Consider the following 14,844-nt stretch of genomic DNA (forward strand, 5'->3'; position numbering starts at 1 on the left):
ATGTAGGGAAGGGGAGAGGGGAGGGGGTATGAATATACTTACCAGTAAACAGAATAAGATAATTCCCCCACTGAAAAGTATTGGAAGTTCATCACACACTGTGTCTAATCCAGACCCCAAGGCACATACTGTATTGTTCATTTATATGAAACATCCAGGGTAAATAAATCAAGTGATGGAAAACAGATCTGAACCTGCCAGGGCCTGGAGAGGTACGTGGGGGAGTAAATGCTTAATGGCTTCTTTTTGGGTGATTAGATGTTTTAGATTTATGAATGTACTAAATATTATTGAATTATTCCTTTAAAATGGATAGTCTGTGTGAATTTTAGTTGAGAGAGAGCAAAAAACAATGCTGTGGGACATAAGGCCAGTGGTATAGTACCCTGGGTTCTCTCTATAAGTAAAGGGGCTAGAGTAGGGTAGGGGAATTTAAGAACTTCAAGGATAAAGAGAAGATTCATAGTAAGCAAAATTATAATATGGCAGTATATAAACTCTGAAATTCTTATTTTTAAATTTTTTCTCCCTCTCTACTTTCTAAACTCTTGTATTCTTTTATTTATTTATTTAAAAAATTTTATTTTTATTTTGTGTGTATGATTATTTTGCTTACATGTATGTATTTGTACTATATGCATGCCTGGTAGCCATGGAGGCCAGAAGAGAGTGTCAGATCCTCTGGGACTGGAGTTACAGATGGGCATGCCAATGGGAATGGAACCAGCTCCTCTGCAAGAACACTTTCTCTTAATCACTGAGCAATCTCTGGATTCATAATGGCTAATCTGTCAAGCATTTATTTCTTGTTTATACTGCTTGTTTGTTGTGGTGAGAACACTTTGTGCCACATCATTACTCAAGGTTTATGAAGGTTAATAGTCTTAGCCATGATGTTGCCATCTCAAAAGATGATTCTAGAGTTCCTGTAATGTGGGGAGGGTGGGAGTGAGAAGTAAGGAGGAAACTCCCGTCATCTCTTAAATGCTTTGGCCTGGCTAGTCTAGGTCTTATAAACCTTTCTCAATGCCACAGAATTGAGGTGTGTCACCTCCAGGTACCGAGAAAGGACAGGCAGATCTGGTATTGTAAGCACTAGAAATCCTTACGACCCATGAAGGACAGGACTCAGATCATCACTGGACTCCAAGTGGAAGCTAGGAAACAGCAGAGCAGTGTGCTTTTAAAACCCAGAAGGGACAGTATTCCGTGACTTAAACTGTCAGAGTATTGGTAGGAAACTGGCATTTCAGAGGAAGGGTGACAAATCATTTATGGTGTCCGTTCCTTTTCATGACACTATCAGAAGTTATGTTACAGTAATAAAAAGAATAAAACAAAGATTTAGAACCCAGGGTCAGGGGCACAGTGCAGGATACAGTTGAGACTAAGGCAGTAAAAGAAAAGGTTGAGGAAAGCCAGTGGGGGTGAGGTGCAGTAAACACAGCACTTGGGAGGTTGAGGCAGGAGGATCTGAAAGTGGAGACCAGCGTGGTTACATAGTGAGGCCCTACCTTTTAACTAACTAACTAGCTAACAGACAAACAACTGGGGAGGGAGGGGTGGAAACGTGATAATATCAGGAATTTTGTTTCAGTGAGAACTTAGACCGAAAAAAAAACATATGTTAGCTTAAAAAGTGTTTAAACTCCTAATATACTGAATGTTGTTTAAGGAAAGAAACACAGCATATTATATAACTCATATGTAAATAGTCAATAAAATACAAATAGATTGATAACATAGTATTCCTCTGAAGATAATAGTAAAATTAAGATGGTCATGTGTAAGAGATTTTTGATTAATGTCTACAATGGAAATTTTTTCTTAGAATATATTATTTAAAAATACAAATGTAATAGACAGGCCTGGTGATGCCTGCCTGTTAATACTATTATCACATTCAAGGTGGGCCAGAAAGACTTTGAGTTCCAGACTATCCTGGACTCTGTAGTGACATACTGCCTTAGAAAAACCTAAGTAAATAAATAAATAACTACAAGAAATGTAAATGTAAATAATGGGGAAATGGTTAAAAGTTAGTGCTTGTAGGAAGCGCATTTTGGGAGTGGAGTAGAGTAAGACAGGGAACAGATAGGACAGGTTAGGCCTCCCATCTTGTAGGACTAGTGGTTTTCAAACTGTCTAAGTGTGAAGTGGATACGGTGGCATAGGTCTATATTCCTGACTATCTGGGAGGGTAAAGGAGGAGAATCACAAGTTCAAGGCCAGTATAGGCAACAGGCAACTTATGTCTCAAAATAAAATGTAAAAAGAGGCCTGGGACTATTGCTCAGTGGTTAAGTATGTGCCTGTCTTGTACAAGACTCTACCTTCAGTCCCTACTACCCTTCCCCGTAAGAACCTAACTTTGTTTTTAAGAAAGGCAAATAAACAACCTGTAAGAAATGAAAAGGAGCTGTGTGGCCTTGGGAAACCTAGAGGTCGTGGTGGTGTTGGTGTGATTTCAGTCATTGATTAGTGGGTGCAGACTAAATTGCAGTTGAAGGGTCAGAGAACAGAAAAATTGTTTCTCATAGTGTAGAGGAATTGATTGAAGAACACCAGTTGGTATACAGGAGTAAAGAATGAAATATGCAGAATAGATACATTATCTGCCTTGGTGAAGTGCAGAATATGAAAAGACGACTTTAAGTAAATTGTAAAGATACATTAAATGCTTACAGAGAGTACTTGATAAAGCACAAAGTTATTTTTTCTTTCTTTTTCGATTTTAGAAGCTAGCTCTTCTGAAATCATCCATTTTCTTGATGTATAGTATATAGACTTTTCTGAATTGTGTCAACAGGAAAGAGTGAACTGTTGGTAGCATTGTTTCTCTTCTTTAAGTGAACTGCCTTCTCAGAATTGCTTCATTTCAACTTCATACCGTGGCATAGAGATCACATTTGTTTCTTTTGATTCCTTTATACAAAGGTCTAGACTTTACAATATGATGATATCTAATGAAAACAGAGGCATATTCTTTCCCAGTTTTCTGCACTAATTTGATTGTTCTAGTAAGTTCAGTTCTGTAGTTCCCTTTCTAGCTTCAAGCTTTTTGTTGAAGCTTGGTCACAGGAATAATGCTATCATCTTTAAATTTGGTCATGGAATGTGCTGCCCTGCTCCACTCAGGGAATGCGGCTCTGTTTGAGCTTGGGTCGTAACGCTTGTTTTCTTTGGCAGAGAAGCTGATTGTCCAGGGGCATCTAACCAAAGTGGCAGAAGACTCAAGGCTTTCAAAAGGTTCGTTTCCTGTTTCCTATGGTCTGGCACGCACTTTGGATAATGAAAGTTAGTTTAAATTGTCAAGGTATTTTAGCCAAGAGTTTATTTCTTATAGCATATAAAATGTCACTCTAGCAACAGTATCGGATATTATATAAACTATTTAGATGTCTATTTTAAGGTAAAATAGGAAAGTTTCTTTTAATGTAGTCATTTGTGTGTGGTTTAAGTTAATGTTTGCCATAGGTTTGCTTTTGACCTTTCTGTCTCATTTCTACAATGTTTTCAGTTTTCATATCAAAAGTTTAGTTAATACAATGCAAACCTTTTATGAGGGAAAAATACTTAAACTTTTATTTTGAAAATTATTGTATTAACATTCTTTATGATATTCAGTATTTCTCTATTTTGTTATCTCAATTTGATTAAAACAAAAGTGGATGACTTTTGCCAATGTAAAATTGTGTTATATTTGATAATTAGCAGTCCAGTAATTCTCCAAAGTAGTTTTTTTTTTCTTCTTTATTTTTATTACAGTTGTTAAACTTAGAGAAGAAAGTTAAGGTTTACTTCATACTGCTACTTTTAAGCATAGGGAAACTAGTTAAATAAATCAGGCGGGATGTGTTCGTTGTTAGAGTGGAACGTTCATCAGACTTGGCCAGCATAAAACTGAAAACTAGCTTCATAATCCTCGTCAGTTAAAACAAAGAAAGTCCCGAGTTCTTAATGCTTGATTTTGATATATTTGGTATTGTCAGACTAACTGGTTTGCTTGCTTTTTAAAGTGTTTTTAAACAGATTGTGTTATTTGGATGTCTGGTAGCTTTCCTTCTGAGTTTTGTGCACAGGAGATGCCATATTAGGAGAAAGAATGCACAGACTATGCAATGCTAATGTTGTTCTGGCAAACAGGCATTCGGTTTCAGAATAGTAAACTATTTTTAGTACATATGCACTTCATTTCATCTTATTACAGTGAGATGAGAACAGATTTTAAAATAGCCTTTACTTCACCACCTCCGTGCCTATTCTAATCTGTTGATTGAGTAACTGACACTTCAGACTGGAAGCAGAGCAGAGGGCGAAGGTGACCGGTGCTTCTTTAGGAAAGTGCCCGGTGGCCTGCATTCTGGAATAGAATGTATTTGCTTGAACTCAGGTGAAGTTTTAGAAAAAGATGTGTGCCACATTATTGATTTTAAAAAATGGATTTAAAATACACATAGATAGTTTTGAAGAGCCTGTTTTGATTCAGCATTTCTACTTTTGGGTCTCTTCTTGGTTTTATTTTGTTTTGTTTTTTGAGAAAGGCTCTCATTGTACAACTTGGTTTAGCCTTGAGCTTCTGTCTCAGCCTCCCGAGTGCTGAGATTACAAATGGGAACGGCTGCATTTGGCTGGGTTCTTATCTCATGGAAGAAACTGGACAAGTGTTCAAGATGCTTTGTTTCAGTCGGATATTTATAAATCTGTGATGGCAAATTATTTGTTAATACTTTTCACTTTGCCAGATTCCCAAGAGCAAGCTGGGTGGCCATAATAGTTATATTTTAAATGTTTAAATCTGGCTATAAAATACTCTCTTGAATTTGACTAAAATTACTTGTCTTGTAAAAATGCATTTAGTGATTTTTATGTGGACCTTGTCTTTTTTTCCATTGAAAATGACAGTTGCTAGGTTATCAGCTGTTAGCAGTCTTACTGTTTCCTCTGAAGGCTTCATTTAACATGGTATATAATCATGTCTTGCATGTGCTTTCTGATTTAGGACTAACTCAAGTTACTGTCATTACATATCCATAGTAGCTTAGAAGTGAAAAGGAATACAAGTAGATAATTCTAACTGTATATTCTCAGGCAACTCACTTTAGATCTTTAAACCTCAGTTTCCCCACTGTTCTCGGTGTGTGTTTTAGGCTGGTTGTTTTGTTTTTGAGACAGGGTCTCATTGTTATCATTGACTGGATTCAAAGCCATGATGCTCTGATGTCAGCACCCCCTTAGTGCTGGATTACATATGTCTCAGCATGTCTAGGTTTACTTTCTTTATTTGTAAAATGAAATTTAACTTACAGGATTACTGTGGTATTCTTCAAAAGCATTTGTGTGTTTGTTTTTGTGGGTATGGGAGTGCACACTTGCCATGTGTGGCATGCCTATATACAGGATAAATGACAGCCTGTGTGAATTGGTTCTCTCCTACCACGTGGGTTCTGGGAATTGAGTTAAGGCTGTCAGGCTTGGAAGCAAGTGCCTTTATCTGCTGAGCCATCTTGTTGGCCCTTACGCGGGAATTTAATGATACACTGCGTATAAGCAGGAAGCTCTGGGCTTACATTGAACAAAGGTTAATACAGCTAGATTTGATACTCAGATCTCAGCATACAGGGGCTAAGACAGAAGGAACGCCATGAATCTGAGGCTATTCTGGGCTACATAGCAAGTTCCAGGCCAGCTTAAGATATAGAGTGAGACCTTGTTTAAAACAAAAACAAAAAAAAAGTGAATTCTTTCTCCTTCTTGATCTTCAGCTTTACCTTCTTTCCAAGTAATGGGTCCAATGGTACACACAGAAATGGCCTATGGTTGGTGTGTTTGTTTTGTGGTAGTTGTGCCTAGTCAACATACCATGCAACAGTTACTGCATATGACTCTCAGTTTACAAGTAGTTTTGTTACTATGTTGCTAGTTCTTCCATTTTCTTTTATATGTATCTTTTTTTTTTTTTTTTTTTTGGTTTTTTTTCCAGGGTTTCTCTGTGTAGCTTTGCACCTTTCCTGGAACTCACTCTGTAGACCAGGCTGGCCTCGAACTCACAGAGATCTGCCTGCCTCTGCCTCCTGAGTGCTTGGATTAAAGGTGTGCTCCAACACCGCCTGGCCTTTTATATGTATCTTAATGATGAAATACTGCAGAAAAAAAATTAATCAGTAATGAATTTTTAAAAATGCTTTTAAAAGGGGCTGGAGAGATGGCTCAGCAGTTAAGAGTACTTGCTGCTCTTTCTAAGTACCAGAGTTCAGTTCCCAGTACCCACATCAGGTGATTCCCAGCCATCTGTGATTCCATCTGCAGAGAATCAGACACCTCTGGCCTCTGTCGGCACTTGCAGTAGTATGCACATATCCACATGCAGATACACACGTCTACAGTGAGCTAAAAATAGTACTTTCTAAAGACTGATTTTTGCTGTTCTTAGATTATGTGTGTATTATATGCATGTCTCTGTGTTGGCGTATACATGTAAGTGCAGGTTCCCTCAAAATCCACAAGAGGCTGTTAGAGCCTCTGGAGCTAGAGTTACAGGTGGCTGTCTGTAATCTGCCCAAGTCAAGTGCTGGGAACTGAACTCAGGTCATCTGGAAGGGCAATGCAAAGTCTGAACTGTTAAGTCATCTCTAGCTCTAGTAATAACTTTTTAATAATACAGAGTTAGATACCGCTTCATGACCAAAAATAGATTTTTTTTAAAAAGAAATAGATGTTCTATCATTTGTTTGTTCTGTCTTCTGTTTCATTCTTGAATGGATTTAGTGAAGTTAGTAAATACCCTCATGTCCCCATCTCTAGCAATAGGCATTGATTGATACCTTTGTTGTGTATGCTACCAGACCTTGAAAATACTTGTGTAACAAAAACTTCATAGCTTGTTGGGTATGCGCTGTAATCCCAGCACTTACTAGCTGAGGCAGGAGATTCATAAGTAAGAGGTAAGCATGGGCTACACATTGAATCCCTGTCTCAAGAAAGAAAACAAGGGGGGCAGGGGGAGAAGCAAAATCTCTAAATAGCTTGAACTAAATATATAAATATTTTAAATCAATCTCTGTGTGTGTGTGTGTGTGTGTGTGTATATATATATATATGTATATATTATACTTACTTTAATTTTTAGTTAATAATATTAAGTACCAATACATATTTAATCTTCCCATAATGATAGTACTGTAAGGAGCATCCTTATGTAATACCTCACATAATCAATTATTTCCTTAGGGAAAAATAAAAGTGGGTTTATACATTTTATTTATTTATCAGATGTAATATATATATATATATATATATATATATATATATATATATATATGGACATATATATATGTAATACTCTGCATGTATGTATGTGTACCATATATGTGTCTGGTGCCCACAGAAGGCAAAAGGGGTCTTGGATCTCCAGCACCTGGAGTTATAGTCAGTTGTGAGCCACTTTGTTGGTGCTGGAACCAAACCAAGATTCCCTGTGAGAGTAGGAAATGCTCTTAACTGCTGAGGCATCGCTCCAGTTCATGGTTTTGCATATTTTAAATTTTGATATATATTGTCACAATGGTATAGTCAGATATATGCCATGATTATTTATGATCATGAAGATAGTAATCCACTTAATGAATATGATTATCTCATTAGAGAAATAACATCTATATACCCCAGAAAGTGGAGTATGATCAACAGGGGGTGGGGTGCGGTAAGGTAGGGTGGGAGGGGATACAACAGAAAATATGTAATAAAAAGAGTAACATACTAGAGAAATACTTATTTCCTTAGAAGTAATGAGGTAAAAGCTATACTTTACAACATGGGCCAGATAGAGAGAATGGCTGTTGAGGTTAGGGAAGTGTAGATCCAAGCAAAGAGCTGCAGTCTCTAATGAGCCGTTATTCACAGCCCTATAAAGAAGCCTGCATAACTGAACCCTGTGGGAATTAATACAGGCATGACATTATGGCTAAATTTTGCAATATGAAGTTTAGTTGATGCCTAGAGGTGATGTTATAGAATTTTAGTTGAGGAAATGACCTTCTCTGTAATCACTGTCCTAAAGAATGCCAAAGAATATATAGGTATGCTACTATATTGATTGGGACTTAGTCACTTATAATCTTTAATAAACTGTCAGTCTATGATTGGACTTTTGAGGGCAGTGGCCTAGAATGGCCTGGTCAGATGTGGCAGAGTATCTCTTGAAAACATACCGGAACCTTTAGAACAGGTGCCCCTTCTTGTTGTAATTCCCATTCATGTGTTGTCTTTAGAAATGGGCTCCTCATGGAAGGGGTACTTTTATACTTATAAGTTTAGAGTGATTTTGTGACGGCACTGAGGGAAGCCTCCAGCCTTTTCCTTCAGTCGTCTTCAGTTTCCTCATTGCCCTGGGAACTCTGCTGCATTTGGTGTCTTTCCTGATTACTGTAACAAAGCTGGCTGCAGTTTGTTCCCGGTTGATAAGTGGACGGAGTAAGAGCCCAGCCCCCCCCCCCCCCTCCACCCCGCACAGCAGGCAGGACCCACACTGTGATTTGCTGTAAACTCTGAGAAATAACCAGCACTGCATTTTGGATCGGGTGGTGAAGAACAAAGAGACTGAGTGATCTTAGTTGGTTTTTACACTATTTTGCTTAGGCACAGATTCTGAGCATTCATACTTAAAGCGGTTTTCTTGAGAGAAGGTGCTGAGTTATGGTAACATTTTGACTTTTGTGTTTTTCCTAATAGAAAACCAGGCAAGAGCAAAGGAATCTGACTTATCAGATACTCTGAGTCCAAGCAAGGAAAAAAGCAGCGACGACACTACAGGTGAGTTTTAACTTGTGTTTACAAATCTGAACAGCCTCCCGGCCGTTTAGGTTATTAGTTAATGTGGTTGGAAATTCAGAGTTGGTTTTTAGTGAAAAAGCAGGGTTTTGACTTCATAAAATCTTGGATATTTTGTTAAAACTATTTTCAACTATCCAAGCATAGGAGATGTGTACTTTTGATGTATTGTGATAATAATAACTTGCTGATAGATTTATCAACTCTATAATTCTCTTTCTCCCCCTTGTAGACGCCCAGATGGATGAGCAAGACCTAAATGAACCCATTGCTAAAGTGTCTCTTTTAAAAGGTACTTTAATGTGTTTTCACATCATTTTAAATCTGTTTCATGTATATGAAGTTTTACATTTTACTTTGCTGAATTAAAAAGGTTGTGTACAGTAGGAGGAACTAAAATTTAAAGTGTTGGTGCCAGTACTTGCTAAAAAATACATATACACATTTAAATTACAGACTAATGAGTCAGTTTTCCTTTGCTGGTCTTCCTCATTTCCCAATAATTACCGAGTTCTCAAGAGACTCTTTGAGAAACACGGGGCTAAGATTTTTCTTTCTCTTTCACAATTACATCTTCCCCGTCTATTTTTTCCCTCCAGGTTCTTCCATGCCCCACCCGTTCCCTCGTGTTCATGTCCTCTTTTCCTTATTGTTGTTACGTGTATGTGCATAAACACATGAATACAGTCTGCGTAGTCTGTTTAGTAGTGTAGCCTCTATGTGTGTGGTTTCAGGGCTGAGGACTTAGCAATTGGATAACCATCCCCTGGGAAGATGGAGTCTCCTGCTCTCACTGGGCTGAGAGGTGCTGTGCTGAACCTCTTTACTTGTCTCCCCCCTAAAAAGGAAGTACGTTTATTTCTTGGTAGTTGCTCTTAGAATACAGTGGATAGGACGTGCCAATTATTTACATAAGGATTTTAAAATAAATTGTCTTGGGGACACTTACTGGTAAACCTGTGATTCTGAGCATATACTTTTTTCCTTGTCTCACATTACACAAAGTTTCTGTCCAGTGGATGAACATGTGGGGAGTGGTGGACTAACACCAACCAGGAAGCTCTCTGGGAGGAGAACAACAGTGGTAGCTGTTGAAGGTTCTTTGTGTACACATATCTATTGTTCTAGTGGGACTATTAGGGGACCTCACAGCCCAGACTCTGGATTTTGAGATATGAGGAAGGAGGCTTGGTTCACCCCGCATGATCCTGCTGCTGGCCTAGTTTAACCATGGCAAGAATGAGTTTACTCAGATTCTCCCAGTGGTCTTTTCTCTGGACACCCTCACTTTCTTTCTCCTTCTCCATGGATGCTGAAAATCACATGGCTGCTGGAACCAGTTTTGACTGAATTCCACAGTCCAGAGATGTTCCTGAGGATTGCTGACCCAGACAGCCAATGTGTCCTTCAGTCTGATCACAGTTTCCTTTACTTACTGATCTGTACAGCTCCTAGGTGACTTTTTGGTTGAAAAGGCATGATTTTTTTTCATGTCACAGTAATTAAAATAAGTGAATGTTTGCACAGTTTAGAAATCTTGATAGCAATGCAAAACTATTATTGTATAAGATGCTATTGATACTGGAAAAAAGGGATGAGGTCATTGTTAAGAGCACCTGCCACTCCAGTGCAAGGCCCTGGGTTTGCAAGATTCCCAGCAAGCAAACAAACAGGCTGGTACTAGGGAAGGGAATATTGTAAACAAACAGACAAAAGAGCTGATACTGGGCAGAGGTAAACAGAACCTCAGTGCTTTATGGAAACATGAAAAAATAAGAAAGGATGAAATTTAAGTAATAAACAATCATAAAGGAAATTTAAGTAATAAACTCATAAAAGTAGCAGTTTATATGGTCTTTTGTGCTGCATAAATATCTTAAATCTTCTTGTCAGCTAAATTTGGATTCATTTTTAAGTAGCATTATGATTGTGTTAATTGTATTCAACTGTTATTAATGCTTTTTTGTTTATTTTAATTTATTTTTAATTATGTGTATGTATAGATAGAGGAAGACCCCTAACATTGACCTCTGGCCTCTATATTCACAAGTACACATGCATGTGTCCACACATATGCATATATGTATGGACACATATATACCCATACACCATACACATTCACATGCATGCACATACACACTCACACTCTTTCTCTGTCTGTCTCCCTCCATTCCTCCTTCCTTCTCTCCCTTCTTACACTTCTGTGTGATTGCCAACTTTTGTTAATGAAATAGTATTTTTAACAATAGCTGTTCAAAGATTTTGAAGCTGGATGTGGTGGCACATGCCTGTAATGTCAACATTTGGGAGGGCAGGAGAGAAAGAAACTCAAGGCCATCTTCAACTGTATAGCAAATTTAGAGGCCCATTTGCCTCTCAGGAAAATAGAAAGATTTTACAACTTGATTTTTTAAAATTATTTTTAGATTTATTTTATTTTTAATTAACTATGTGTGTATGTCTGTGTGCAAGTAAGTGCACAAGAGTGCAGGTACCTGTGGAGGCCAGAAGAGGTTATTAGACTCTTTGGAGGTGGAGTTACAGGAATTTGTAAGCTGTCTTTTGTGGATGCTAGGAGCTGAATTTTGGTACTCTGTCAAAGCAGTACACACTCTGAACTGCTGAGCCATCTCTCCAGCACCTCACAGCTTGGTTTTTAAGAACAGAATGGTAAAGACCAGAGCAGTGGCTCAATGGAAGAGCACACGCTGCTCTGGAGGACTCGAGTTTGGTTCTCAGCACCCACATAGTGGTTTACAGCAATCCATAACTCTAGTTTGAGAGGACCCAGTACCCTCTGACTCCTGTGGGCACCAGGTGTGAATGTGGTGTGCATGAATGCATGCAGGAGAAACACTCATACATATAAAATAAAAATTTTTAAGGAGAGAACAGAGTGTTAGGTCATTACATGCTTGACTAGGAGCAGGTGAATTTTATCAAAGTTGTCAAGAAATAACCACTATTACTTTAAATGGTGATTATTGTTTTTCCTTTGTAAGAGCTTTATGTATTCGTAAATTATTTATTTACTATAAGTTACTAGAAACATTTAAATTGTGCTTTATTATGTGTGGTTATGATTTGTAATCTATATAATTAGGTGTAATAGTTTGACAGAATTTTCTGGTTTAATATGGGATAGTTGAGACTGCAGTACCCCAGCTTTCGAGTGGTGGGATTATAGGGGTACACTACCACACACAACTTGGAATTTTCTCTTAAAGGAAGAGGGTAAATTATCAAACTCAGCCTACAAAAGAAAAGATAGAGAAAATAAATTAGGCTACAGAAGGCTTGCATTTACCCCATTTGAATATTTCCCACTAATACTCATCACCAGACTTTCCCCAAGGTTGTGAAGCAGACTGATTAAAAAAAAATTCCTTTTTTAGAAAAAAAATTAAACACAATAAACTAAACTAATAAAGCACTTTCCCAGTAAACCTTATGAAAAACAGATGTTTAATCAACCTTAGCACAGAAAGATTTCTCATTCGTCTTTGACAAAAATCGGTTTTGGTTGTTTGGCAGGAGGATTTGCACACTAACTGTGTGATTAGTTTGAATGTGGTCATTTGTGTTTATTGCACCAAACTTAATTTGTGAAAATTTTAGTCTGTAGTAGTAGTAGGAGTAGTAGTAGTAGTAGTACTCTTGTGACCAAATGCTCTAGAGTTTGTGTTTGTGTGATTTAATACATGCCATCTTACTTTTTGTAATTAAAATGTTGGTTCTTTCTATGGTTCAGAGAACTAATTCGAAAATAGTGCTCCCTTGTATGAGTACAGCTCATTATGCATTGATTATATCTTTCCCTTTAAAATGTGATCGCTTAGCATAAAACCCACTTCCTTCGTATTTCTTTTGAAAGCAAAGTGCTTGCTTTGTTAGTTTTGTTTCACAGCATGACCTGTCTCGAGAAGTGTTCTGCTGGGCATGAGAATTGTCTGTCTATAGACTTCAGAGATGGATCTTCTTATTAAAGCAAAGCAGCTTTCCTTTAGCTGTTACAGTAATTCATTTACTCTTACTGTGCTCATAATGATTAAGCCAGAAGGGCAAGATAGGCTGATGGAATTTAGTCAGAAATGACTGGGCTTGTCCTAAGATGGTGGCATTAGGATTGGTTACTTTAAGAGAGATTTTTTTTTTAATTATTAAAAAAATGCAAACATGGTAAATGTTGAAGAAAACCAGGAACACCTGTATATGCTTACTTCCTAGATTCAGTAAGTTTTGATATTCTGCATTCTCTCTATTTAAATATATGTAGGTGTTTTCTTTTAATATTTATACATTGACATAATTCCTGACCTATAGAAAAGTTATAGCCTTAGGACTAAGAGACCCATATATTCTTCATTCAAATTCCCCAAATGTAAGTATTACACCCATAGTTGTTCACTTTATCAAATTTTATTCATCATTGTTTTCTCTTTTTACCTGTGGTCACTCAGACATGATAGCCTTTACTCCTAAATACTTTGCTACACATATCTAGCTCCTCTTATGTGACCGCTATACCATTCTCACAACTAAGAACTTAACATTGATGTGTAACTGTACTTCCAATCTGCAGACTTTATTCTCATTTTTCTGTTGTCTTTGTAATGTGCCGATGACAAAAGAGTCCTGAATCACATATTGCCTTTGTCATGTCTCTCCAGACTCCTTTGAGTTTTATGACATTAACAGTTTTGAACAGCATGGGACAATTAAAATGTCTCTCAGTTTGTATGTGACTAATACCTCCTCATGACTAGATTCAAACTATATATATTTACAGAAATATTAGGTCTCATGTCAGAAAGTGCCTGATATTGAATTGTTCTGTTATTGGTGACATTAACCTGGGTGCCAGAATCTGAATTCTAGTCCTCATGGTTGCTTAGCAAGCTCTCTTAGCCACTGAGTCACCTTTCTAACCTACTAGAAGTTTCAATACAGCAAAGATGAGCAACAGAGTAGAAAGGAAAGAGGTTAGGAAAGTGGCATATTTGAGGTATAATGCTGGATTAAATTTATTTTAGTTAAATCGCTAAGATGACATCAGTTAATAATTCGGCAAGTATGTTTACATGCTGTGATATGATAGTGGGTACAAATTAGATACAGTTGAGTAGTTTTTATTGTGTGTTTAAGTGTTTAAGGCTGATTTTTGTTTTTAAACTATAACTACTTTGTTTCCCCATTACCCTTCCCTCCTTCCAACTCCTCTTATGCTACCCTCAAATGGTCTCTGCTTCTTTAAATGTTATCACACACACACACACACACACACACACACACACACACACACACACACGGGCTTTTTTTTTGTTTTGTATTCTACAAGTAACATTGTCATAATACTTTTAAAAAACTTCTGGTTTTTTGATTTTTGTTTTTTTTTGTTTTGTTTTGTTTTGTTTTTTGCTAGTGTACACCTTTAGTCTTAGCATTCAGGAGGCAGACACAGACAGATCTCATGCCAGCCTAGTTTGCATACTGAGATTCAGACTAGACAGGGATACATAGTGAGATTCTTTCTTAACAAATACAAACACAACACACATACAGCAAAAACAAACAAATAAAACCAGAAGCTTTTCATTGTTGTTTGTTTTAATTTAGTTTATTTGTTTTTTGGGGGTTGGGGTGGGATGGGGAGAGGTATGCGTGCAGAGTTAAGAGGACAACTCTTAGGGAGTCTGTTCCATCCTGCTGTCTTGTGGGATTCCAGGGTGGAACACAGATCCCTGGGTCTGCTTGGATATGCCTCTACCCACTGAGCCTTGCTGGTCCTTATTTTCTTTCTTGAAGAAGAATTTCTTTTGTTTTTCCATTTTTATTTAAGTTCTAAGTAAATTTTTTTTGTCTTACTGTTAAATTTCAAAACTGATAGAGAAGGAAGTGGAAAGAGGGCTCATCTGGTAAATTAGGCACCGCTGCCAGGCCTGGTGACCTGAGTTCGATCCCATGGTTGAGCGGAAGAGCCAACTTCCTTATGTTGTCTTCTGGCCTCTACGCATG

General features: G+C 37.5%; 1 protein-coding gene across 27 annotated transcripts in view; it reads left to right on the forward strand.

Moving 5' to 3' along the window:
- Slmap (sarcolemma associated protein) overlaps window positions 1-14,844 on the forward strand; it is a 123,157-nt gene that overhangs the window by 85,601 nt on the left and 22,712 nt on the right. For 22 of the 27 annotated variants that reach the window (XM_059274004.1, XM_059274002.1, XM_059274009.1 and 19 more), the window contains 3 exons: window positions 3,190-3,249; window positions 8,731-8,811; window positions 9,062-9,121. In XM_059274004.1, the coding sequence (XP_059129987.1) occupies window positions 3,190-3,249; window positions 8,731-8,811; window positions 9,062-9,121 (201 nt within the window). The other 5 variants (XM_059273993.1, XM_059274003.1, XM_059274008.1 and 2 more) reach the window with 2 other exon arrangements.

Source organism: Peromyscus eremicus, chromosome 9 (genome assembly GCF_949786415.1).
Source record: "Peromyscus eremicus chromosome 9, PerEre_H2_v1, whole genome shotgun sequence".
Lineage (NCBI taxonomy): Eukaryota > Metazoa > Chordata > Mammalia > Rodentia > Cricetidae > Peromyscus > Peromyscus eremicus.